The 25908-nt window shown below is 43.5% G+C and overlaps 1 protein-coding gene across 2 annotated transcripts in view; it reads right to left on the bottom strand.

Moving 5' to 3' along the window:
* Dntt (DNA nucleotidylexotransferase) overlaps positions 1–14728 on the bottom strand; it is a 44654-nt gene extending 29926 nt beyond the window's left edge. For both annotated transcript variants that reach the window (XM_015494875.2, XM_015494876.2), the window contains exons 1-3: positions 14065–14728; positions 1994–2168; positions 1177–1305 (exon numbers count right to left, since the gene is read on the bottom strand). In XM_015494875.2, coding sequence (XP_015350361.1) covers positions 1177–1305; positions 1994–2168; positions 14065–14267 — 507 coding nt within the window. In that variant the 5' untranslated portion in view covers positions 14268–14728. The remainder of the gene's footprint in view (positions 1–1176; positions 1306–1993; positions 2169–14064) is intronic.
* Between the last annotated feature and the right edge of the window lie 11180 nt (positions 14729–25908).

Here is a 25908-nt window from a genome sequence, read left to right as displayed (position 1 = left end):
ATAAAACCAGATAAACAAAAGTTCTGTTTCTGAGCCCCGAGCCAGTGTTCCCTTGCAAATGCCTCTGGTTGTCTCTCCTTTACATAGTAGAATGCCATCTGATGGCATTCCTCCACGGTGGGGAGCAGGCCTCCAGTTCCTTTGTATCCCCCCCCCTCCCCCCGCCCCTGTGGGATCGCATGGAGTTGAACAGAAAAGACAGGTGTCGCGTGCATAGTGAGGAAACTGAGTTTGCTGCAGTTAGGTGTTCAGGAAAGATTCAGCTCACCACATCCCACTGGCCATGACTTGCCATGATTCTTGCCTCTTTCCCACAGCCTGTGGCAAGGGTTCTGCTGTGACCACTGGGCATTTGTCTCTTAGTGTGTACACAGAACACAGCTGGCACTTAACATAGGCTTGATAAGTAGGTGGGTGCACTCATTGGTCACACTGACCGCCCCCCCAGGGTTAGCTAAGGTGGGGCATGTTTGCACTGCTAGGAGAAGAGGAAGCACCTGCTGTGTGTGACATCACGCTGAGAGGGCCCAGGAGCTGCAATGTCCTGGTCTTCCTGGCAGATATGGGACTGGAAGTCTAGAAATGAGCAACTCTGTGTTTGATATTGTATGGCATGTTTTATTCAGGTGACCATTGACCACTAGGCTAGCAGTTGTGGGCTTGCTAGGGTCATTTGAAACACTTCAGGGCGGGGCAGGGCTTCAGAGATGATCCAGCTGAGTTCTCATTGTCAGGATGAGGAAGCTGAGGCTTAGGGTAACGGACTTGCCCAGGCCAGTTAACATCCAGCTGGAATCCAGGTCTGTGGACTCAGTCTTTTGGCTTCTAGCAAAGGCTACGGATGCACTGTTGCTGGGTAATTTGCTTTTACTCTTTTTTGCACTAATTACAGTATTTCATTTTTCAGAATATCTCTTTTTGCAAGTATTGTTTCTATTAATGACAACTCTCAATAAATAGGAATCTCTACATAATATTATCCAAATGTATTTTTCCAAGAAAGGAGACAGATGAAGAACCAGAGATCAGGCTAGAGGGATGGGTGTGTGTGAGTGTGTGTGTGTGTGTGTGTGTGTAGAAACCTTTTTCAGATTTCAAAAACAACTCCCGTAATTTAACTTGGAGACCCACAGAAAGGTACCGTACCGCAAGCCCTTCATTGGCAAACCCTCTTACCGTGAATACTCTATTGCAGTTGTTTAAAGTTGTTTTTCTCTGACATGCATACTGAGAGATTGTTTGCACAGCAGGCGGTGGGATCCTCTGAGGGTCTGAGTTGGAGTGGTCTGGGCTGTCTCTTCTCACCTGAACAAATGCATAAGCGTCCATGTTAAGCAACAATTAATAGCCAGGTATATAGGAGGAAACAAATTGAAGGCAGTTTGATGGATAGAATTATAGGAGCCTCAAATTCCATGTTACATACATCTCTAATGTTTAAATCTGCTATCCTTAACATGTATTTTTTGGAAATCAGGAAAAAAATTACATGAAAAAGGATCTCCAATGAATTATCATTTTCCTTTTCTGTGAACTTACGTTGTTATGGTCCAAGCCCTCTTCCCCCAAGTTATGGCACTAATGCTCAAGATTTTGGCATTGAGAGCTAAACTTGACTTTTCTTCCTTAATGATCTCAATAAGGAAAAAAAAAGGAACCCTTTATTTTTCTGGCTCCCAGAATATCCAGGCTTACATATTTTTGAAATATTTGTGTATAAATGTGTTCATAAAAATAGCCTCCATGTACTCAGTGCCTGTACTTGCTATCAGGCCCTGGAAGGGCTGTCCGTGCATGTTATTCTCATCTTTGTGCTGTGTCATTAGGTGGCATTAATGTTGTATCACAAAGGAGAAAACCGAAGCCCAGCAAAACTAAGGTCACATAGGAAGTAAACCAGGAACTAGGATTTAACCCAGATCCATTGATTCTAAAGCCCATGTTGTTTGTCTGCCAAGCAAAGAGCAATGACAATCACAGCCAGGACACTCACAACAAGCTGGTGTTTCCCTGTTGTCTCCACTGGTCTCCCTGCCCCCATGCACTCTATCAGCCAGGAGATGTCCAGCAGCTCCAGCTGCGAGCTGGCTTTGATGTTCTGTACCTGAAGCCACTCCAGGACATCGGAACCCGAATTGTTCTCTGCTACAATGTGGGTGACAGAATCACTGGAAAATGCAAGAGAAAGTTATTGGCTTAAGTAGTTTTCAAAGTCAGAAGCTCTCCTCTGTCCTTGAGGTTTCTACACGTTCCATCTGATGGAGAAAGACGCCCACTAGACCAGACCCTAGGCCCAAGGAATTCGGTCCTCTGTGCAAGGCAATCCTCTCTATTTTAATTAGTGAAGCAACCAGGGGATATGTGTCACATGTCAGATGCAAGAAAAATTAAGGCAATATTAACAAGACTGTGGTGTCAATGGAAAACCAAGGTCCAGGGAAGATGGAAGATCAAATTTTTCTTAAGGTGACATCTTGCACTCTACATGTGGTTTGGTGTGCCATTTCACTTTATTTGTAGAACATTTTAATATAGTGGCTTTCCAACTTGTTTAACAGTGACCCACAGTTATAAATACATTTTATATGATGACCCAAAATTCAAGTAGAAATAGACACAGATGTAGGTATGCTTACCTGACTTAGTCCACTTGAGCTGCTATGACAAAATACCTTAAGTGGGGCTAGTTTATAAACAACAGAAATGTATTGCTCATAGTTTTGGAGCTGGGAAGTCCAAGATCAAGGTGCTGGCTTATTTGGTATCTTGTGAGGGACCATTCCTTATAAATGGCACCTGACAGGTATCTTCTTATGGTCAAAGGGGGAAGACAGCTTTCTGGAGCCTCTCAGGGCATTAATCCCTTTGACTGGTGGAACAACCTTCATGATCTAATCACTTTCCAAAAGTCCTACCTCATATCATCACCTTGGGGGATTAAAATACAAATTTTGGGAGAACCCAAACATTCAAGCCACAGCAACATCCCCATGGATTGCTTTCACAAATCATTAATAGTTTGTGACCAACTCTGGGGGAATTTTGCTTTGTATGTCTTGAAGCACACTCTTGTGATGTCATCCAGGCAGGGCTCGCTTCCCTAACAATGACTGGACATTTCCCGTGGTTCAGACTCTGTCCAGGTGCTTTACATACATTCATTTAATATTCACATATCTCCACAAGTAATTATTATATTATTCACACTTCAAAGACAGAAAACTGAAGAACAATGATGTTAATTAAATGACATCTCGAAGGTCACACAGCTCTTAAATGGTATACTTTTTGATTGACTTAGGGCAGTTGTGTCTAGTTTTCAACAAGTCTTCATAGTTAGCATCATATCATTGGGCCCTATGATTTTTAAGGCCCTTTCCTTTCAAATTGTCTATAAATCTGGGAAATGGTGAAGGCAAACCAGGCATTCAAGAGAAAAACAGAATTATTTTCTCTTCCTTTTCCTGCTGCTCCTCCTAGACTCTCTCTTCTCCTTCTCCTTCTATTTGACTGACTCTTTAGTCCATTGGGTATTTGGGGTTTGTGGTTACATGCACAGTCTTAGATTCCTTGTGGTGGTGGTGGGACAAAGGGCATGAAAGAGGAACAGGGAAGTTTCTGGTATCAGTGTCTCACATGAAGGATGGATAGTGATGCAGTCTGTGAGGAGACCCGAGGCAGGGACAAGATCTGCAAGTGGGGTTAGAGAAGGGAGAGCTCGGAGGGAGCTGGGGAAGCAGATGGCTTTGCAGAAGAGGTGGACTTGTGTCTGGTCCTAATGGATGAGAGGGAATAAGGCAGCCAGAAGGCAGAGCTTTGGGTTCTCCTGGAAGAAAAAGGGTCGAGAAGTCAGAGGGGCTCAGAAGAAATGGCCTGGCCTGGAGTGGAGAGGCTAGGTTGGGAAATAGTTGTAGAAGTGGCTGATAGAGGGGGCGTGACTTTACACAGGGTCTTATGAAGCCGTAAAGGCTTTTGTGAGCAGAGCATCAGCACCGTGGTGTCATTTTTAAAGGACGGATCTGGTACACACACTGATCTGGAAGGGAGAGTGATGAGTGGGGGATGCTTGGGGAGCTGCTTAGTGGGTAGAACTGAAGTGGCACCCCCTTTCTCCACAGAAAAGCCCTCTTCACCATGGCTGATTTTAGGACTGTCAGCAAAAGAGTCCATTGTAGATAAACTTCCTATTTTCATGTCACCCTTATTACTCCAGGTGCTGGACACCCCCTTATCAGTTTTTCACAAACATATCCAGTATAGTACTTTGTAGAACTGTGCAAACAAGGCCTCTGGCCTTGAGCTGGGCTTCACAGAGATGTCTACATTTTTCAGATAAGTTACCAACTGGGCCCATGGTAACAGCTGGCAGGGGGAGGAAAGAAGGGGGAGAAGAAGCTCTCCCCTTCTCAGGTGTTGTCCTTGAAGGGTTAACTTGCCCAGAACAGTGAAAGAAAAAGCTGCTTTTATGTGAACTTCTGCAGACTGTGAACTTCTGAACCCCTCCCCTTACATGCTGGGTATAAAACTCTGAAACTCCCTGAACTCGGGGTTCAGGAGATTAATTGATTACAGCAAAAGCTCTGCCCTCTGAACCTGGCTGCAGCCAAATAGAACTGTTTCCTGCTATCTTTGGTGCCTTGCCTCATTTGTCCCTACAACAGTTAGTACATCTCTATTTCTGCCCTTTAGAGAAAAGCATTTTTATTATTATTATGTTAATATAATATCTATTACATATTCTTATTGATTATAATATTATTGTAATAGATATGAATATTTATTCTTCTGATAGGGTTTTCCCTAAACTCAGGGAGAAAGGTGTGCTGAGACGAAGTCTCCAAAATTCAGAGCCTCACCATCTCTCTTACCATCAACCCCGCTGTCCTCCTGGGATTTCCTGGACAGTGTGGCCATGTCCAAGCTCATGCCATTAGATGAGAACCACGTTCGCTTCTTATAAGCAAATGTGTGGGTAATGGGCTCTACATCATTATGAAGAAAGACTGATTTTAAAATTCCAATTCCCGCTCATTATGCAACTAGCAAACAAAACGAGTCAAAAACAACAATCATAAGCGCACACACACACACACACATACAAAAAAAAAAAAAAGGCAAACAAGACCTCTTAAGCCAGTGTTACACAGAGTTGAAACTGGTTCTCAACAAGAGCAAAATTTTAAGTTGGCAATTAGAAACTTTGATAGTAATTTGACATTGCTACAGTATTTTTTTTAAATGAAAACATTGGTCTGAAACAAATTTGTAAAACAGTCCTTTACCACAAATAATTAATGAAATATGAATTTCGGTGATAGTCTCTGTTCTGGCCCAGCCTTTGTTGCCCATCTTCTTCCGCTCCTTAGTTTGGCCGGCCCTCTCTACAAGGCCACGTGGATCTGGGCTACAGTGTGTGATCAGGGTTGTCATCATGTTCCCAGGTCCACCTCTGACTGGGCACTGGTTACTTCTGGTCCTGAGCCCTCTCTTAACAGCTACCAGGAGACATGTCCCCTCGACTGTGTTCTACTGATAACTTCTTATGCCACGTTCCTGCATCTGTTTGTCTTTTTGCTGACACTTGGGTTCCTTTCTACTCTGTGATCTCCAAAATTGAAAATATCATTAATATTGGAGGATTATTTTGTGTCAGATACTGCGGTTGGCATATTTCATATGTTCCTCACTTAATTATGAACACAGCTATGAGACAGGCATTACCATCCCCATTTGAAAATGAGAAGAGGAAAAACCTTGGACACATTGAAAATTTCACCCTGCCAGTAATTGGTGGAGCAGGGATTTGCTCCTAAATCTGCTTTAATCCAAAGCCTGTGAGCTGCCCATCTGTGGCTGCCCATCTGTGAGCTGCACTCGATCCAGGGAAGTGGCGAGAGCTGCTCTCTTCCCTCCCTTTTGCAGAAGGAATAATATCAGAAAGGCTGTTGTCATAATAAGAAGACTGGTTTCCTCCGAAAGGCAGAAATGTCAGTGGAATAACACTTCTTATATTGCCCCATTGCTGCCTCTGTCTGGACCACAATTAGACAGCTGGCCATGTAGAACTGTCCCAGAGAATCTGAAAGACAGTTGCCATAGCTACACACCAAGATGGAGGATCTATAGGGAGGTTGCCAGGCGCTCTGGGCTCCGGGTTTTGCCTAAGTCTCAGAGTGTGCAGAGGAGGAGCTCTGGGCCTCATTTTCCAAACAATACCCTCCTTACCATCCACTCTCCCAGTCCAGCTTCACTCTGTCTCTTCACCTGAGTCCTCTGGACATAGTCCTGCCTCTGCCAGGGACATTTGGAATGCCCGGATGTAGGGGAGGGGGCAGCTGCTATCAAACAATGAGCAATAAATACTGATATGTACGAAAAAAGCTGGAAAGAAATACTCCAAACTATTGGCAGAAATGATAACAACTGCACGTGCGCACACATGCACACACCCACACACATCCTTACTTAACCCTCACACAAGCCGTGTGAGGTGGACTATGTCGGTTCAGATGAGAAGACGTCACATTAAGCCTGGAGAGGTTATGTGAGGCCAGGACACGCGCAGGTGTGCCTGACCTCGGCAACCTCTTAACATTTTGAGACTGTGGTTAGACCCTGACGGAGGTTTTGTTTCTTTGACATACTTTTCTATACTTTGCAATTTCCATCATGAACTATCTACCATCACTTTTTTGCTTACGGGGAAATATATACATGGATGTCATTTTAAAAGGCATATAAATTCGGGATAAGACTGAGGTAGTTGCTGCCAGGCCCCTGGAGGCCTGAAAAACGACAGAACTTTGGTCGGACCCTCAGGCAGCTGCCCTCAACCTCTCCCAAAGACCCCAAGGTGCCTCTGAGATGGCTCTGAGATGCAGTGAACTCAATTCTCACCTAATTTCTTAGTCATGACCCATTAATTGCTAATGTCTTGAACTAAGTTTGGGTGACCTTGAACCAATTATAGTAGTTCTGACCTGGGATTTGTTCCTCTGCTTTGTACAGGGCCAAAGATTCAGGGTCACCTCTTCCAGCTAGTGATAGCTGTCATGTGCCTGGCTTGGTCCTTGGCGTCCCTGAAGGTAGGGGAGTGGCTTCCTCCATGAGTTATAACTGAGCCTAAGGCTCAGTGCAGGACAAGGACCAGACTCAGAGTCATGGTCAGTAGATAGAATAAATAAACACATGAGGTAATCAATAGCTCTAAAGGAATGTCTCTCAAACCCTAATGTCTACTAGACATCCCCTGGGAGCTAGGGTAAAATTCAGATTCCTGGGCCCCATGACCAGAATTTAAATTCCCTAAACCTCATCTGGGACCTGCTGATATGCATTTTGACAAGCTCCACGGGTGATTCTGATACAGCCAGTCTAGTTTTCTCTCACTGTATATTCAATGATCCCCAAATGTAATGGTTAGAAAAGCAACAATTTCACTGCATCTCTCAAGTTTGTGTCAGGACTTCTGGCAGGCATCTACTGCTCGATGGTGCTGACGTTCCACATGGTTTCACTTGACAAGAGCTGTGGTTTAGATATGGTTGAGTCTGTCCCCCAAGGGTTCATGTGTTAGAATCTTGCTCCGAGTGTGACAATGTGGGAGGTGAAGGAACCTTTAAGAGTGGGACCTAGCGGGAGGTGATTAAGTCACTAGAGCCCTGTCCCCTGAAGGAATTAATGTGATTTCATGGGACCTTAACAAATTACTCAGCTTTGGGCATTTTGTTATCGCAATGAAAAACAAACCAACACAGCAAAGATGGCTAGAAGGCAAGCCTGTTGCCACTATGGACCCAAGCACGTTCACACGGCTATTTCAGCAGGAACTCAAACTTCTTTACACAGGGCTCTGGCATCTCAGGATGAGTGTTCCAGGTAGGAACCCTTTTACAACTCAGCTTAAGAAGTCGCACACTATCACCTCCACTGTGTCCTGTGAAGCAGTCACCAGCTCTCTCAACTGCCCCAGTCTCCACACTGACCCTTGGGCTCAATCACAGTGGTGTTTTCTAACTCCTTTCTCTGCAGGCACTGAGGTAATTTTAGGGTGTACACAGTTGAATATTTAAAATGCTTATGTGTTTATTTATACCTATATTACTCAATTATGCATAACCGATCATGGCTTTTATGGATATTATTATTGGTTTTAAGATATGGTTGCTCTCATGGAGACGCAGGAAGGATTTTCCCTGAGAGTGTTGGCGACTGCTTCAATCAATAAGGTTTAGGGGAGGTAACTGTGCGACTTTTCAAACTGGGTCACCAGGACCACTCACTCTGGGACATCAGAGCTTCCTGTAAAGAAAGAAGTTTTGTTTTGTATTGATGTATTGCACGAGGAGTTGAACCTGGGGCAATTTATCACTGAGCCACATACCCAGTTTTTAAAATTTTTTTATTCTGAGACAGAAGTCTGAATTCCTGCTTAGTCATGTGAAAGTGATTGGGTCAGTTGTGGCAACTTAGCCTAGTCTTCTAGCCATCCTGTTGTGTTTGTCTGTTTTCCATTTTCATAACAAAACACCTGAGGCTGGGTAATTTGTAAAGAAAAGAGGTTTACTTAACTCACAGTTCTGGGGGTCCAAGAGCATGGCACCAGCTTCTATCCTATTGGGAGGATAGTTCACAGTAACTTGTCAGATACTTCATGGAGAACTAGAGGAGAGGAGCTCAAGGACATGGAAATGATAATTACCTAATTTAATCATTACACATTGTGTACAGGTATGGAGTTATTATACTGTTCCCTATAGAGAAGTACAATTATTATGGATCAGCTAAAAAAGTCAGGAATATAATTTTACATGAAAATTCAAAATCTATTACAAGAATTGTGCATGAGGCCTTCATGTGCTCCAAAGCCCCGGATCATGGAATTAGCTCATAAATCTTAGTTCTGAATTTTTCTCTCAGATACCAGTTTCCCTGGTCTTTCAGCCTCTCTTTCCTAGCTGGTCCTGTCTCTTTCCCTATAATTAGAAATGTCCTTCATGATCAAAGAGGCAGCCGTGCCTTCCTTGGAGACAGACCCTCCAGCCCATCCAGGCTCTCTCAGCCCTCATGGATGGTCACCTGCTTTTATTATTGTCTTTATAACTGCTCTGTTTCATGGGGAAGGTCATTCTCGATTCTTCCCATCTGCTGTAGGACTTATTTTGTAAACAATGACTTTAGACATTTACAGTTAAACTGAGCCGTTGAGGGCTTTAAAAGCCTCCTGCCAGTTTCTGAGTTGTTTCAGGATCCTTAAATATGAAAATAAATAAATAAAAGCAGTTTAGTTTGGTCTGACCCCTGGCTCTTATGAGCACCAGTAAAGACAGATTTCTATTTCTAACCTTGCTCTCCTTATGATTGAGAGGGTCTCGCTCTGATCTTTTGGCCCACCTTAAATGGGAGTATGACATTTTTCATTGAAGTCTATGAATTTTGAAATACAAGTAATTTGAACAAGCAAGGGTAAAAATTACATTCTGTGCTCTTGAATTATAAAAAGTATTAGGTTGCTAATAAGAAAAATTATTAGCAACCTAATAATTGTAGGGGAAAATGTTTTTAATTACAAAAATTGCTCTTGGTAAACACAAGCTTTTCGGGCTGTTTCATATTCACTGGGTAAATTATTCTCAGAGCAAATATTTCTTGAAGACTATTATGTGTAAAAAATAAAAATAAAAAAAGAAAAGAAATGTCTAGATTCCGTGGAAGAGGTCTACCTGGTGGCCTCATGGAGGCAGGGAGGCATAGCTAGATGAGATAAAGACCCAGGACTTCCAACAATGACTCCCTCACACATCTCCCCCACACTCCAGCTAGCAAGTCTGTCTTCTAAGGTCTTGGTAGCAGAGAAATGTAGGGGTAAGGTGAAAAACCAGCCTCTACCTCAGAGCAAAGCCTGTCCAAGGAAGGGACATGACCTTTGTCCTTGGAAAGACCCAAGACCTGTAGCTTATCTAGAGGAGAAGAAACTCTGTGGGGCAAGTTAAAGTAAGGGTTCCATGTAGGAGACCCTCACCCTCCTGCAATTGGGATTGAGAGTTTAATCTCCTTGATGTTGATGTTGCATTTCAAAGGGATTGAATCTAGTTCTGAGTGGCTGAAGATTCCAATCTCAAAGAGGCAAAGAAAGGGATGATAAATGCAGCTTTCTACAGCAATTGTCTAAGAGAGGGCTCAAGGACACTTCTGCAGGGTGTATGTGCCTGTGCAGGGTGTGGGCTAGAAGAGCATCCAAGAGCTTTCTCATTGCTGGCACTTTAAAGTGGGACCACCCCTGGGATGTGGCCTTGAACTACTAGAAGCCATGGTAGAGCTTGTTCAAGGTGAGTCTCTGCCAACGTCCAGGTGGAAAAACATGGATTTTTACTATCTTGTAATTCCCAAGGACTTAGGAGGCACTAGTCTGGGGACAATGAGTGAGGCAGAAGCCACATTTTAAATGTTATAGTGAATGCATGGTAAGTACAAGCAGCCACGTTAGATAAAAGTGAACCAAAACAATATAAGAAGGCTAAAAGTACAGAGCTAGGTAGACAGAATTTTTGTTTGTTTGTTTGTTTTTGTGGTGCTGGGGACTGAACCCAGGGCCTTGTGCATGTGAGGTAAACACTCTACCCACTGGAACACTTGGAACACCCTGGTAGATGATGATATGATGATGATGATGATGATGATGATGATGATGATGATGATGATTTTAATTCTGGCTGACAACAAGGTACCATTCCTGACTCTCCTGACTGATGGAAAACTCATTCCTTGTAAGACTCATGTCTTCTACTATTTTATTTCTCTAGAATCTGACAAATTCTGTACAGGGTGGGTGGGTATAATGAAGCCCTTTACTCATGATGGCCTGATGCTGTATCTTGCTTTTATTGAGGATTCTGCTGTCCATTGTGGGTAAGTTACGGAGAGCCCCACAGGTGTCATCTGGTGGGTTCCTAGCTGTTTGAGAAAAGGAGTGTAGCAAGCGTGAAGCCACTAGGTGGGTGTAAATAGGGAGTGCCATCCTTCCTGATCACAGCTCTCTGCCTCACCTTAATGATTTGGGTCAGGCCACAGAGGGGAATTTAGTCAATGTTTTTGTAGAGGAGAGCAGATGACAGAAGAAGGTTTTCAAATAGCTCCACATATTAGAAGCCAGGAGGAAACAGAAGCACGGCCAGCAGTAGATCCTGATCCTTCCCCAGCCTGTACTAGAGGAGTGGGTGACTGTGAAATTGCTCTAAAATCTAGGATACTATTCATGAAATAAAATTCTATATCTTTTTAACCAGTGTGCAAAAAATGCCTCCAGGTACTTGACATCTCCCCTGATTTGTTTCAAGAACCAGCTTCCCGAGGCGCACTGAACAGCATGTCTTTTGCAGTATAACTTAAATATTAATGAAGTCCCACCCCATTGTGATACTTGCACAGTGGAGATAATGAAATAGCTGTGGAACATTCTATATATTAAGATGCACCATTTCTACTATAGGTGTTCAGGCCCAGGTTTTTTTTCCCCTCAATTTTAATCTTCTTGAAAGCCAAAGAGGGTGTGAGTAAGTATGGAAATGGCTGCCTGTCTCAGAGCATGTCATTTTCTTTTTCTTAGCTCCTTTGTCTTTGGATTTTATACACTAGGAAAGAAAGGCATAGACTTCACTGTTGAGAAGTCTCTTTTCTTTTAGAAACCACATTTCTTTGATAGTTCCATTTTTAAAACATATGCTTACTGCAAATAGATTTGGAAAAGACAGAAAATACAAACAGCCATAATCTTTCCCTACTACCCCCAACCACCCCACCCCAAATAACCGCTTGCAACATATTGATGGGTTTCCTTCCTGTCTTTGTTTGATTTGCTTCTATCATTCGACCTAGTTCACAGTGTAGAGAGAGAGAGCCCGCTCCTTAAGGTTTTGCTGTGCACCTCAATGCACCTCATTAACAAGAAAATAATTTTAAATTTATCAAAGCACAGTGACATTCATCATCTCATTTGGTCATCACACCAAACAGACCATTTATCAGGAAACCAAGGTCAGTGAGAAAAGACGGGATCTTGTCCCACCCCACATGGCCCAGAAGGGTCCAATTTGACCCAGGATTTGAGATCCATAGATTCCTTATCTAGAGATTTCAACCTACAGTAATTTTTATTCTTCTCTCCAATTAAAGTCTATATATCTGAGACAGAAATTCTGTTTGAGAGCGAGGACTTGCACTTCCTGTGGTTTATTTTTGCTCCATAGAGTGCATTTGTGTTTAGTGTGCCTTCTGAGCCACCAGCCTGGGAACTTTGCCCCATCACATGCACAAAGCCGTTTGCTCCCCAGACACCCGTTTCCTCTGTCACTAGCAACAGGCATCTGGGGCACCCAGTTGCCTCTTCGGTTCTTCTGCCAGCACAAGAAACTTGCTGCCCACCATCTGCTTAAGTACCTGCTTCAGCCACCTCGTACGTATCCATTGCTGCACTGTAGCTAAGGCAGCAAGGTTCTGCAGGATGCTTGGACCACAGAGAGCTTTCCATCTAAGGGGTGTTTTGACCACCTGGCTGTGCTTACCTTCCTCTCTGAGCCTGGCTAGATTGCTTTGCTGTGAAAAGAAGCCCCATGTTTACCAGGACTTTTAATTTGTTAATTTAAAAAATATATTCCTGTTTTCAGCCTCTTAACCTATAACCCTTTCTCCTCCACATTCTAACACTTTCTGTAAGCCTCTAAGATTAGGCAGACTTAATAATTAGGTGAAATTCAGGACTTCATGGAAAGGATTTTAGAGAATGAAATTGAGGCTGGCTACAGAGGCTTTAAACAAAGGAAGAAAGGGAGAAAAAGAGACATGGGAGAGATCATTGAAAACTCAGGAATTTCTGAGCTGGACATTTCAACAAAAAGAAAAGTCACTATTCAATGAATGATGGAGCTGTGAAATTTAACAGCTGATTACTGATTTTTGGAATATGTCACCCCAACACTTTGAAGCTCACACTTCTTCAGCTAGAAATTCTTTTTTTTTATAGCTAGAAATTCTTGACAGCTTTATTTTCAAATACCAAAGGCTATTTTTAAAATCAAAATGTCTTTTCACATAGAATTCTTATAATTTTTTCTGAAAAAAAAAAAACAAACAAACATTGTGGTCCATCTCTTCCTTGCACAGTCATAGCCGGTCAATTGCCTGGATCTCCACTCTGTCCCCGTGGCCAGTCCTTGGCAGTTCTGACCTGGGACTATATTATATCATTTCTGTCAAGGTTCTTATACCACTTACTTCTGGATTTTTGTTCTGTTTTCTCTTCATCTATTTGAGACCCAGTGGAGAACTTACATGCCAGTGAGAAAAACAACAAGATACCTGTTGTTGAAGGATTAGTGGGTGAACCAGTCCAGGTGGCCCAAATGGTTGCTTCTCTTTTCTCCTTGCCCAGGCTTAGATCACCTTGCACAAGTGGGGTGTCTGCCACCCCTCGACGGCTGTCATTGAATCTTTATCCAGCCTCCCTCTCTGAACCTCACCTGGACTACTCTTCAGAAAAGCATGGTTGAGGCCACATTTGGATGCTGTGGTGAGCCAGCTAGTCAACCCACCTTAACCCGTCACAGAGAGTGGTCCCCTGAGCACCACCAGATATTTAGACAAGAGCCAAGCAACCAAACCACCCTTTCTGCCCCGAATTAGCTGATATTTTTTGGTGAACTTGGTATTTTGTTCTATTTGGTCAAAATTGAAATCAATGCTGTCCAATTAGCTTTCTGTTTATCATCCCTAGAGAACTCATCTCATAATATATGTGAAAGATTAAAAATTTCACCTTATCTTTTGGTGCCAACTAGTTTCAAATTTCGCTTCCCTTAACTGATTGACTCACGTCCGTTCTTTGGTTTCAGATCTATCTGCTGCTCTCCCAGTGGGAACAGTCCTCCTCCATAAGTGGAAGAAAACCCAGGATCCTTGGGTTCCCATGAAGCTGTTCACACAGCCCCTGCTCATCTACCAAATTTAAGTTTATCAAAGCACACTGACATCCATCATCTCATTTGGTGAGATGAATTGGTGGTGTCCTACCTGAGCTCATTTTCAACCCTGAACCCCTTCCTGCGGGCCAGCTCCATGAAGAAGGCTCTGCGGGTGGTACCCATTTTCTTCTCCAAAATGAAGAGGACCAAATCTCGAAATCTGATGTCATGAGGAGTGGAGGTCATGGAGGCCCCAGTCTGCCTGGGTCTCTTCTTCCGGTGACCCAAGTGGGCGGTTGGCAGTGGATCCATGGGGAGAGACTGCTGTGCCCCTGGCTATGATGTCTCCAGAGTGATACCTCCAGAAGTGAGGGGGAAGAAGCCCTCCTGTATGAAGGCTCTGATGTCATCGCACTGGCAGATTCTGCAGGAGGGCAAGGCTTTGTGGGCACTGCCCCGGTAACAGCTTCCTGCTGAAGGAATTTCTATCTTTGTTCAGTTTCTTCATCTTAACCCTTGTTTCCTTATGCATAATCTCATTAGCTCCTCAGAACAGAAAAACCTTGGGAAGAAGGCAGGGAAGCACCCTTGTTTGCATATTACTTACTCATATCTGAATGGGCCTTCTGTTGTCTTCATTTATTGATCTTTTGAATTCCCAACTCACTTGCTTTCTCTTCTTCTCAAAAACAGTCATTACTGCAGTCTGCATGTGTGTTACATGTTGCATGTGCTTGCTTTGATTTTACATAAAGGACATGGCTACATTTCTTACTCTGCTTGTCACCCAGAACTTCTTTTCAGATCTGTGTTCTACTCTGCTGCTTCTGCTTGCTCCATGGTACTTTGTGGTGGGCATCGACCACATGTTCACTTATGTGGGTGCATTTTATAAATAAGGAAACCAAGGCTCAGATAAATACAAGATCACAGAATAAGGGGCTAAACAAGGTCATGAATTCAGTTCTTCTGACTTCAAGTACAGTTTTTGCAATGGACTGAGGTTGTCCAGAGTGTAGTCTATTCTATAACTCTAAAATAGTTATATAATCTGTCTTTTGAAATAGGCTGTGACTTCAGCTAATAATCACTTTCACCAAGAATCACTGCCATAGAAAGATATTTTCATTACTTTCTAGGCAAAATGAAGTTTGTGACTTTCATCCACACACTTGATCTCATTTCCTGAGCACCTACTATGTGGATAAGCACCTACCATTTTTTGCTGACTAAATCCTTACAGAGCTACTGTCATGTAGGTATGGCCATCCTAATTTGTTTTTTGATGAAGACTACAGAGTTCATAAACGGTGACAACTAAGAAATAATTGAACCAGGATAATTAAAATTATCTAATGAAGAAAACACAGTCTTCACCACCAGGAAGCCTTCCTGCACACAGGTCTTCCCCAGTAACAAACCAGAGCTCTGCCCACCTTCCCTGCCATATTACTTAGGACTTTGACTACCTCCAAAAGCACGTGAGCACCTCGCTGTGATACCAGGGAAGGAATGATGGAGACACCTTCATGCATCTGCAAAGCTCTCCATGTTGCTCAGGAAAGCAAACTTGGAAATATTCAGCTGCAGGTTGTAGAGTAATAGATTTCAGCTCTGCAATTAAGAAGTTTTTAATACAACTGTCAAAAATATAGGGAGCTGCTGTGTATGTGGTATGTTAGAAAAGTGTTCAAGCAGATGCTGGATAACTCTTTATTGAAATATTACAGAAGGAATTAAAACATCCGGAAGGGTCTTTAATGCAGCTCTGAGATTCCAGAATACTAGGATTGTTTGCTCAAGATCAATATTTGGAGAAGAAGCCATTTGGAGCCCAGTTTGCTAGGTGTTTGGTTACTGAGGTGATGAAGGCTTTATGTCAGAAGCAGTCCTAGCTACCAGGTGGTCTCACAGCATGGAGAAAGCAAAGTAGTCTAGCCAGAGTCTGGGGTGGTTGTGTTCATTCCCAGGGTGTAGCCACGGACTGGTAAAGGTGTGCCACCCAAACAGTAAAGGGACAGGGCGATAGTAGAGAGTTGTAGATAGGAGTTCAGGCAATGATGTCAGACTGGCCATAAAAATTCCACTTCCACTATTTGGAAGCTGTGACCTTGAGCAGGTTACTTAACTTCTTTATGCCTCAGATTTCTCTAGCTGTAAAAGGAGGGCTGAAATAGCCATCGAACCTGCTAGGCAAAGTGTTTGACACAGGGGAAGCATTTTAAATACATGTCACCAGCAATTTGTGTTTTGTTTTTAAAGCTGCATCCTGGTTCAATCTGAAATCTGATCTATATGTTTTATAAAACTATTGAATCATCAAAATATCACATTCACCAATGTCATGATTCATGTTTTGAATCACTTATATTGAAAAGATTACCAACAGTATTGATTGATTGATTGATTGACTGAACCCAGAGGGGCTTAACCACTGAGCCACATCCCCAGCCGTGTTTTTTTTTTTTTAATTGTATTTAGAGATGAGGTCTAGCTGAGTTGTGTAGGACCTCACTAAGTTGCTGAGGCTGGTTTTGAACTCATGATCCTCCTGTCTTGGCCTCCTGAGCTACCAACAAAACTTTTAAATGTGATGGTGCCTGTGTGGTCCTTTCTCTGACAGGTTCCACCAGGTTGGAGCCAGAACTGGGCAGATCCTATTTCTCTTTTGTCAGCTGAGTGAGTTAGGCTCGGCCAATAGGGGGCACTAGAGGGAGGCTGCAAGTGGGGAGAGTTGGAGAAGGAATTGGTGCTTGTGTTTGTTTGTTGCTGCTCTCAGGGTCTTCTAGGAACAGCTGTTCAATCTGGCCTAGTAATTGGTAAAAGCCTCCGAATCTGGCACAACCAGATCCAGCTTCTTTACGGCCTTCCAAGCTACCAACACCAGCCAGGCAACATCTTTTTCTCAAAGATCGAAATTCCAGCTCAGCAGGGATTTGCCTGTTAATGTGGATGATACCCACAGCAGCAGGCAGCACCCCCTTTTCAGAAGTCTGTGTTTCAGCTCCATGGGGACCCTGCTCCACACTGCCAATTTCCAACAACCCCAGCTACATCCCTTTGTTGTCCCAACCCTAGGAATGGGACATGCTTCCTGAAGTCACTCTTTTTGAGTGTCCTCTTTTTGCTTCTTTTCAGCCTTCAGAGGCCCAAATCTAGTTTTCTCTGTTGGAATCCCATGCTGCGCTTTTCATTTTCCTAACTGGACCTGGACTGATATAATGTCCAATGGAAGTCAGCGTGTAGAAAATGGGGACTCCCTTATGCTGTTGGAGGCACACTCTTTCTAAAGAGAAATCTGACCTCAGTGTGAAAAAATCTTTAAGATGTCCAAATTGAGGGCAACATGACATTTCCATTTTTTTTTTTTAGGAGACAGACACATAAAAATATTTGTCCCTAGATATTTGCCACATTACCTGTACAAGGAAGACTTAGAAACAGTGTGAGCATCTAGTAATAGGGGACTGATAGACTTGGTGGAGCAGTATGCAGCCACTTAAATCATCCAACTTGAGACTATTAAACAACATGGGTAAATGCTCATAATATTTGTACAATCAGCCTACAACATAGTGATAACTGTATGATACTGACTTTGACAAAGAAGACTAGAGAGACACACTCGAGCGGAACATTAAAATAGTGGATTTCATACATTGTTGTGTTTATTCATCATTTTTTTTGTCTGCATGCTTTTCAGTGTTTTACAAATTTTTTACAATAAACACGAATCAGGCTTATAATCACAAAGCAAATTACTTAAAAAAAAAAAGATTTCTAGAGTTTACACCGTTGGCCTTAGTGAAGAGTTATGATTCAAAGGCAGTCAGGTTGTCACAAGTAAGCTAAACAGCAGTTGACCGTGTTTCCTAGTCCCCTAGCCTACGAGGCTGAAGGACAAACACCCTTGTATTCCATGTGACAGGCACATCTTCCCGGGCCATTGGCCACTGAAACAGGACACCACTGCTGGAGAAAACAGGGGATTTGTTTCCACCTGCCTTTGATAATTTACTGAAACTGGCTCTCTGAGGATGGAGTTTGTGCCTTCTGATTCCATTTTTCTTCCTCAGAGGGTTCTTTCCAATGACATCAAGTGACCCATGCTAGGATCACATTTAGGACAGTGGAAGCCATTGTGCTCTGGTTTGTCCCTTCCAAAACACATTAAAATTTGGTTGCCATTGTGGTGGCGTTGGGTGGCTTCCTTTAAGAGGATGAATGCCTTCCTCGTGGGAGTGAGCACTCACTGTTATGGGATGGATCAGCTGACACAGGAGTGGAGCCGTCCTCCATGTTTGTTCCTCCTACACAGATCCATGTGACCTTTTGCTTTCCACCGTGGGTTGAGGCAGCACAAGCCCCATGCTTTTGAATTTCCCAACCTTCAAAACTGGGAATCCAAGTAAACTTATTTTCTTATAAATGACCCAGTCTTGAGTATTTTGTTCTAGAAACAGAAAATGGACTAACATGTGGTCATGGCTCCATGAAGGGAGTTGGGAAATCCCTCAGCACCACCTTAAAATTGAGGACACCAAAGTCTTTTTGTCATTTCAGGGATTATATTATATCATGCTATTGAAGTGCCTTGAAAATTAGGAAACACAGTACCAAGGTCAGTTGTTCTTATCCTCATTGGCATTGCTGCCAATGGCAGAAATTAATTCCATCTTACCATACCATGATTTTCTGGAGATACTTGCATCAAATGTGGAGCACCCCCTCACTCCAGTAGATTGCTCAATAATTCCCAAGCACCTGGTGTCAGCCTAACACCTCCAAAGTTTGTTTTCCTTTAATGCTACTTATTGATGGAGGGCTCAGCTCCATTGGAGACTCAGCTGATGGAGGCTTCACACATTTGGGTCTGCAACATCTGGACTATGAAGCCACCTCAAACACTGCAGCAGAGAAGATAGCACTGAGGTTCTTGCATCAAGAGTAAACGCTTTGCCCTGGAAATGATATACATTACTGGTGCTCATAGCCCATTAGCTAAAAATAGTCATTCAGCCCCTCCTAACAGCAGCAAGCATGGGAAATGCAGGGAAAAAAGGGGATTTGGGGGAGCATTCCTGTTCCTACCATGCCCAGCATCAAGCTTAGAACTGGCTGATGGCTGTGGAGACTCCCAACCAAGGGGCTGTCACTACATGGGTGCTAAGTCTAGGGCAGAAAGTAGGGAGGTCCCAGCACCCTGAACTTCCTGCAGAAGCAGCTCGAAGAGGACCACACTGTGCTGTTCCCAGAATTCCAATTTGTTGGTGAGGTCCTGGGCAAAGAAGGTCTGTTCTTCCTAAAATACTTCCAGACCAACTGCTCCTCCTCTCAAACATCTGGAAGGGAAAGTCTTGCATTAAGTGTCAAAGGGCTATGCTAAGTTTGGGTCAGGTGCCCTTCCTGCTTGCCCACAGCAGCACGTGCCATCCTGTGTTATAATTGGACTGTAAATCTGCTGTATTCACAGCTGAATCCTTGGTACCTAGCATAGTACCTGGTGAGGTAGGCACCCATAAATGTTTGCAGAACAAATTAGAATTCACACGTAAGTTGCCATTATTAAGCTTTTACACCATTTGTGCAGCAAATATATGAATCTTCTCTCCTAACTGCCTTTCTCCACCCTACACATTCCCACCTGAATATGGCTTCAATACAGGCAAGTAGAAAACAGGAATTAAGGAGCCAGACTATTTGAACTGAACATTCAGACATGAGCTGTGTGACCTTAGTTACAAACCTTTCTGTGCCTCAATTCTCTCATCTCGGCCAGAGGGATTATAATAAAATCTATCTTATGCAGGTGAAATGAGCATTTCAAAGAGCACTGGCATACAACGAGTGCTCACCACTGTTCACGGGTAGTAGCAGGGCTCAAGCTTCTCTTTTCCCCGCCCATTCCATGACTTCCTAGGTATTCCTGCCAGAGCACTTCTCCATGGTCTTTTGCTTTCCCTGAATCCATAAACATATGCTGTCAGGCCCACTCAAGAACAAACCCAGGTTCTCAGTGAGACTGGAGGGTGTCCTGAAATGATTCCCAATGTGGTCTTCAGGGAATGTGAGCTTCAAGGAGTATTCAAGGTCAAACAAAAAGGTCTGCAGTGATAAATGAAATAAAAAGGGCTGGGGATGTGGCTCAGGGGTTAAGCACCCCCAGCTTCAATCCCTGGTACAAGGAAAAAAAAAGTCTGCAGTGAATTAAATTTGGGGAATCCAGACAAACTCCATGCAATATGGGTTCAAACACTGCAGGTCTCGAGAAGCCCTGCAGTAAAGAAACCTGGTTAATTTTGTTCTGCCCAGCATATTCCCAACTTGTTTGTTTTTTGTTCGTTCCACGGAACGTTTAGAACACCCTGTGGAACACAGTTGGGGGGCTCCCCAGTGAAATGAGCTGGAATCACCTGCCACCAAGCAAGCAGGTGTGTGTGTGTGTGCGGGGGCAGTTTCCTGAACTGGTGCGATTCTCAGCTTCGGATTTGCAAAATAGCAATCACAGTGCCAACTTCGCAGCATTGCATAGGATGGATCGGGTTACATGAAAATTAGCACCTGACCTCTGTGGGTGCTCGTCCTGCTGCTGGCAGGCACTAACCAGTGCTCTTGCCTGGTTGGGTAATGGAAGCTGAGAGGAAGCAGCACTTGTGATCCCTGTCCACCACTATTTCCCTTCTTAGTTTGATACTGATTTTTCTCCACTTGGGGTATTACATGATGTCCACGTGATTGTTCTTAGAGACCTCTGTGGGATGTTTCTCTGGTTGGTGGAAAAGTGATGTGTCTTCTACTCAACAAACATTATTTTTATCCTTAGGAGTCCAGCCGTTGTTCTTTGGAAGGAGTCGGTTTAAACGAGAAAACTTCTGTTTCCGGCAGTTTTATTTACTTTTATATCAGAGACCCTAGTTCATCTATTGAGTTCAAGCTGTAGATCTGGGAACTTTGCCATCCCTGATTGTGTGAGCAGGGTCTTGTTTTGGTTTTTGTACTGAGCACCGGCTTCCTCTGTTGCCTGAGCAGCTGTGTTTGGTTTTTGGCAGCAGGTGTCCCTGGAGCTCAGAACAGCCAGGAAAACTGGTAGAGTTTCTTGTGTAACAGGAAATCTTGAAAAATTTGCTTCTTGCCATTGAGAAGCGATATGTATCTTTACACATACGAATCTATCATCTATCTATCTATCTATCTATCTATCTATCTATCTATCCATCCTAGACGCCTAATAAGCACAAGGAAATCTTATATTTTAGTTAACATATGGGGTTTTACCTTCACTCACAAAGTGAGAAACGACAGAACAAGGGAACTGATGGAAACAGCTTAGTTGTGACTTCTGGTCTTTACTCACACATATTTATTAAACTCCAGCTGATGACAAAACAGTGGGCTACCAGCCTGAGCATAAGGTATGAAGTGAAAAAGTTCCAAAGTGAAAAAGGCATAGGTATGCGCCTCCAGGAAGAGTTGGGATAGGAGAGCTGGAATATTATTTGCAAAGAATAAATTTGGGAGCTATGGAAGGTGCTTGAGCCAAAGCAAACTGTGACCAAAATGGGGCCTTATGAAATTAATCAGGCAGAGAGGAGTGAGGTGAGCTGGAGACGGGGAGAGAAGGGGAAACAGGAGAAAATCGTCCTAAGATGTGAACGGGAACAGCCTAAAGTGAGATAGCAGTCTGAATCTGACGCCAGGCTGACCAACATGCCTACCATGTTGGTCCTTGGTTGGAGTGGGGGTGGGAGGGTGCCATCATCCATGGCCCTGTAGACCTGGAGGTGGGGATAGAGGTGAGGATCAGCTTGGGGAGCGAGGAGTATACCTGGGGAAAGTTTTTAAGTGTGTGTGTTGCTCAACAGGGAGGAATGGGCTGGAGATAAGGGTGAGGAAGTGAGGGAAGGTCGGATGTCAGTGGCAGCTTTCAAAGCTCCAAAGCTCCTTAGCACTGGCGCTCCTCTGAAGCGCTGGCTGGCCTGACACATCACTGCCACCAACTATGACATCCACTTCATCATTGGGAAGCTGGAGAATTCAGCTTGATTCCTCAGCTCCAAACTTCAGGACCCATAAAATTTAGTGGGAAAGTTTATGATATAATAACCTACTAGTAATAAAGGTCTCTGTAAGGTCTTCATGACATGCCTCCTCTTCAGAACACCCTGGACATTTAGCCGGTAAGTTCACAGCCCCTTGGGAGGGGAGTCTAGCAAGGGGGTGCCCGGAGACGTGGAGACCCAAAGCTGGGACTCTGGCTGGGGCACTATTACAAATGGTCAGGAGAGAGCAGATGGAACTGGAGCCAGCCATTCACTGAATGGTTGTTATGGTACCTACCATGTTCCAGGAACTGTTCTAGACAATGGGCATGTAGACTGAATAGAGCAATCACTGTGTTCCAGGAATTTACATTCTATTAGAAGGAAACAGAAAATAAATAAAATAATTACATAAACTACAGTAGGCCAGGTGTTGTAAATGCTGTGCAGAGAGACGGGGTACGACCTGCCAGGAGGGGGTTGGGGTGGTAACTTAGTTATGACTCAGTTGATTCAAGAAGGCTTTACTAAGGAGGTGACCTGAAAGAAACTAAGAGCAGTAGGAATGGGGACTAGAGGATAAATGTGTCTGACCATGGAGGCAAGTCAGAAACAAAATTTTTTTAAAGAGAATTTCATGATCATTTAGATAATGAATTGGAAAACAATAGATCATGACCCAAATTGTAAGGTACATGGAATTAAATCCAACTTGAAATGTGTTTTATTCTTATGATTTGAAAACAGTCTGTTGAGTGTTTCAGCTGCTCTTTTCTGGGTTTGATGGGGCAAATTTGACTCCATGGTAGTATCTGTAACCCCAGAGGTTTGATCTGGTCTTGGGTGAAATGAATGACAAATGGAAGCTGATGATAATGTGCTTCAAATCCCCTACTTTCTCCTGGTCTCTTTGCAAGGGATGCTTTCCCTTCTTGCTCTAAATGTTTATCATCAAGGTCACGATAGCCCCCTGTAGAGGACACTTTGGTGTGGTGCTCAGAGCCCCCTTAAGGACAGACTTGCTGTGAGTCACCCATCTATGGTCAAAACCCTTCCTGGGACCAATCCACAGCAATTACTAGTTGATATTTTAAGGGCCCGGGGGAGATTGTGAAGGGCAGGCCATCTTGTTTCAATGGAGACAACTCTTCAGACCACCAAACTCCAGAATGTCCTATTAGATTGGCCACAGCTGTGTGGGGATTGTATTGTGGTCCCTCTCCTCCTGCTGCCCAATCTGTTTCCTTCACTGCCCCACAGACGTTGATCCCAAGCCCAACCCTAATGCCTCCTGCACACCAATCCCCATCTCAGGGCCTGCTTCCCGGGAAGTTACACATTTTTAATACCCTATTTTATTCCCCTTCTGTCCCTACCTACCTTTCTTTATGTGGACAAGTGGGGATTATCTTCCCAGTTAGATTTGAACCTTCTTTGTGTTAAGCACCTTAGCACAGGTCCTTATACATAGTGGACAGTCCCTAATAATAGCTTAAGAACATCATTTCTGCCTCCACCCAGAGACCGATGGGAATTCTGTCAGGCCCACAAGCGTTTGTGCCAGACTATTTCTCTGAAGCTGGTTTTGCTGGGGATGGAGCCAAAACCCCTCTCTTATTCCTTGCCAGGAAGTGAAAGTCTTTTATTACCACCTGGGAGGAAAAAGGGGTTCAACGGCCCAGCAGAAACAAACTCACATCACAAATGTTCAGTTCTTCATGCAAAAAAAAAAAAAAAAATCGAGAAATGTATTTTAAATGTTTGTTTCTCAAAGAGACTAATTCTAGTGGGGGGAGCAGGGACTCATTTGCAATCAGTAACTTTTTTTTATAAAGTCTTGTGAGTAATTGTTTATTTTCTAAATTGTCAAAAATGTCACATCCAGTGTTGAAAATTGTGGAGACGATAGCTTATGGTTACCTGCCAAATGTTGTGATTATATTTAACCAAAATGTTTTAACTCACACCAACTATTTGCTACTGTGAGGCAAAGGAGGCTCCTTTCAAAAGACCTCAGGCTTGTTGGTGTCAGAGGAGGTAAATCTACGTTCCACTCAGTCACACACTGTTAGAAAAGGTAGAGGAGCCGAGGGTCTGACAGTAAGAGCTTCCGCTGAAGGAAGGGGTTTGCCTCAGATAGCTTGCAATGAGGGTCAGGAGAGAAAGTAAATCCAACAGCAGGTTGGTACCTCTGAGAGGAAAAGTAAGCAAATTCCATCATTAGAGTCTTCTAGCTCGCTATGATGTCTTCTTCAGATCAGGTTATAACAAAAATGCCCTAGACTGGGGGGCTTAAACAATAGAAATTTATTTCTCCCCATTCTGGAGTACCAGTTGGCTGTTCCTGTGAGGGCTCTCCTACTGGTTTGTAGACCACTGATAACCACCTTCTCGCTGTATCCTCATGTCGTAGATGGAGAGATCACCAATCTCATGTCTCTTTTTATAAGGGGACTAATCCATTGGCTGGGGGCTCCACTCTTGTGACCCAGTTAGCTCTCTAAGTCCTCATCTCCAAATATCATCACATTGAGGATTAGGGCTTACTATGTGAATTATATTCGGTAGGTTGACACAAACATTCAGTCCATAGTAAAGAGTGAAAAACAAAAATGTTGCTTACTTGTTACATGCATGCAGTGTTATATAATTTTTTGTGTGTGCGCTTAAACTTTTGGTTCATAACCCTGGCTACATGGTAGAACTACCTTAGCCTTTAACAATGACCAGACCCCATAATAGACCGTGGAATCCAAATCTCAAAGAACAAGGGCACAATGGGGTATCTGCATTTTTTACAGGCTCTACAAGATCCTCTCTTGCTGCCAAGGCTTTGAAACTACTGGTTCAGAATATTTGTGAAGCATGGCTGAGATGGACACCTCCACTATGTCTTCCTTTATGTAAATCTAAAAAAAAAATTATAGATTTCCTCCCTAGTCTCCTCATACCCCTTGTTTTGGTACTGGGGATTAAACCTAAGGGCCTTCTACCACTGAGCTACATCCCAGTCCTTTTAATTATTTTATTTTGGGACAAGTTCTCTTTAAGTTCTGGAGGCTGGCCTCAAATTTGTGATTCTCCTGCCTTAGCCTTCCAGGTTTCTGGGATTATAAGAATGCACAGCTGAGCCCAGTTCCTTACTCCTTCTTGATATTTGGGTTTGCTAAGTGAAATAACCACTTTTAATTGGTGGAGCATTTTCATCAATACCGTGGGCAACTTAAACTTGTACCCCTGAGCACTCACCAGGTGGCAGCAGGCAGGAAGGTATCATCTTCCCTTTGAGTACTGGCTCCACTTCTCAGCCATGCTTTGAAACATTGTACCTCTATGTCACAAGGACAGTTACCCTTGGGGAGAGGGAGCAGAATTCTGAATGATGTTAACCTCCTGGAGTCATCCAAGCACAAAAAAATCAGAGTCATATAAAGGGACAGTTGAAATGATTGGGTTGGACTGAAATGACTGGATGAGACTAAACTTTAGTTTTTATGCACACCCAGCCAGAAGAAAGGAAAATCAGTTCTTCTGTAGATAAAATAATGAAGCTCATATTTCCTCTGTACACAGAAGGTAAGATAAGTGATTTTGCACCAGATACAAGAACTTGCGAATCCACACACGTGTGTGTTGAACCATGCACACGCTGTAGGCAGAGGCGGTGTAAATGAGGACCCAGAAGCACAGGCCTGCCGTGGCAGCGCCATTCTGATGGCAGGGAAGGGATTTCCAGCTTCTTGGGAGCAAACCCATAAACACATCTGAGAAGTGCTGCGAGATGAACCTGTCGGTGATGTCATTGACAAGCCACTTTGCCTGGGAGCTGGTGGCCTGTGAGCAGGCCAGACAGGGCTTCCTTTCCAGCGCTGGCCATGGGCATGGATGTTCTTTCTGCTTGTCACCACTTGGTG

The sequence above is a fragment of the Marmota marmota genome, unplaced genomic scaffold (assembly GCF_001458135.2).
Source record: "Marmota marmota marmota unplaced genomic scaffold, marMar, whole genome shotgun sequence".
NCBI lineage: Eukaryota > Metazoa > Chordata > Mammalia > Rodentia > Sciuridae > Marmota > Marmota marmota.
This window is presented reverse-complemented; position numbering and strand designations above follow the sequence as displayed.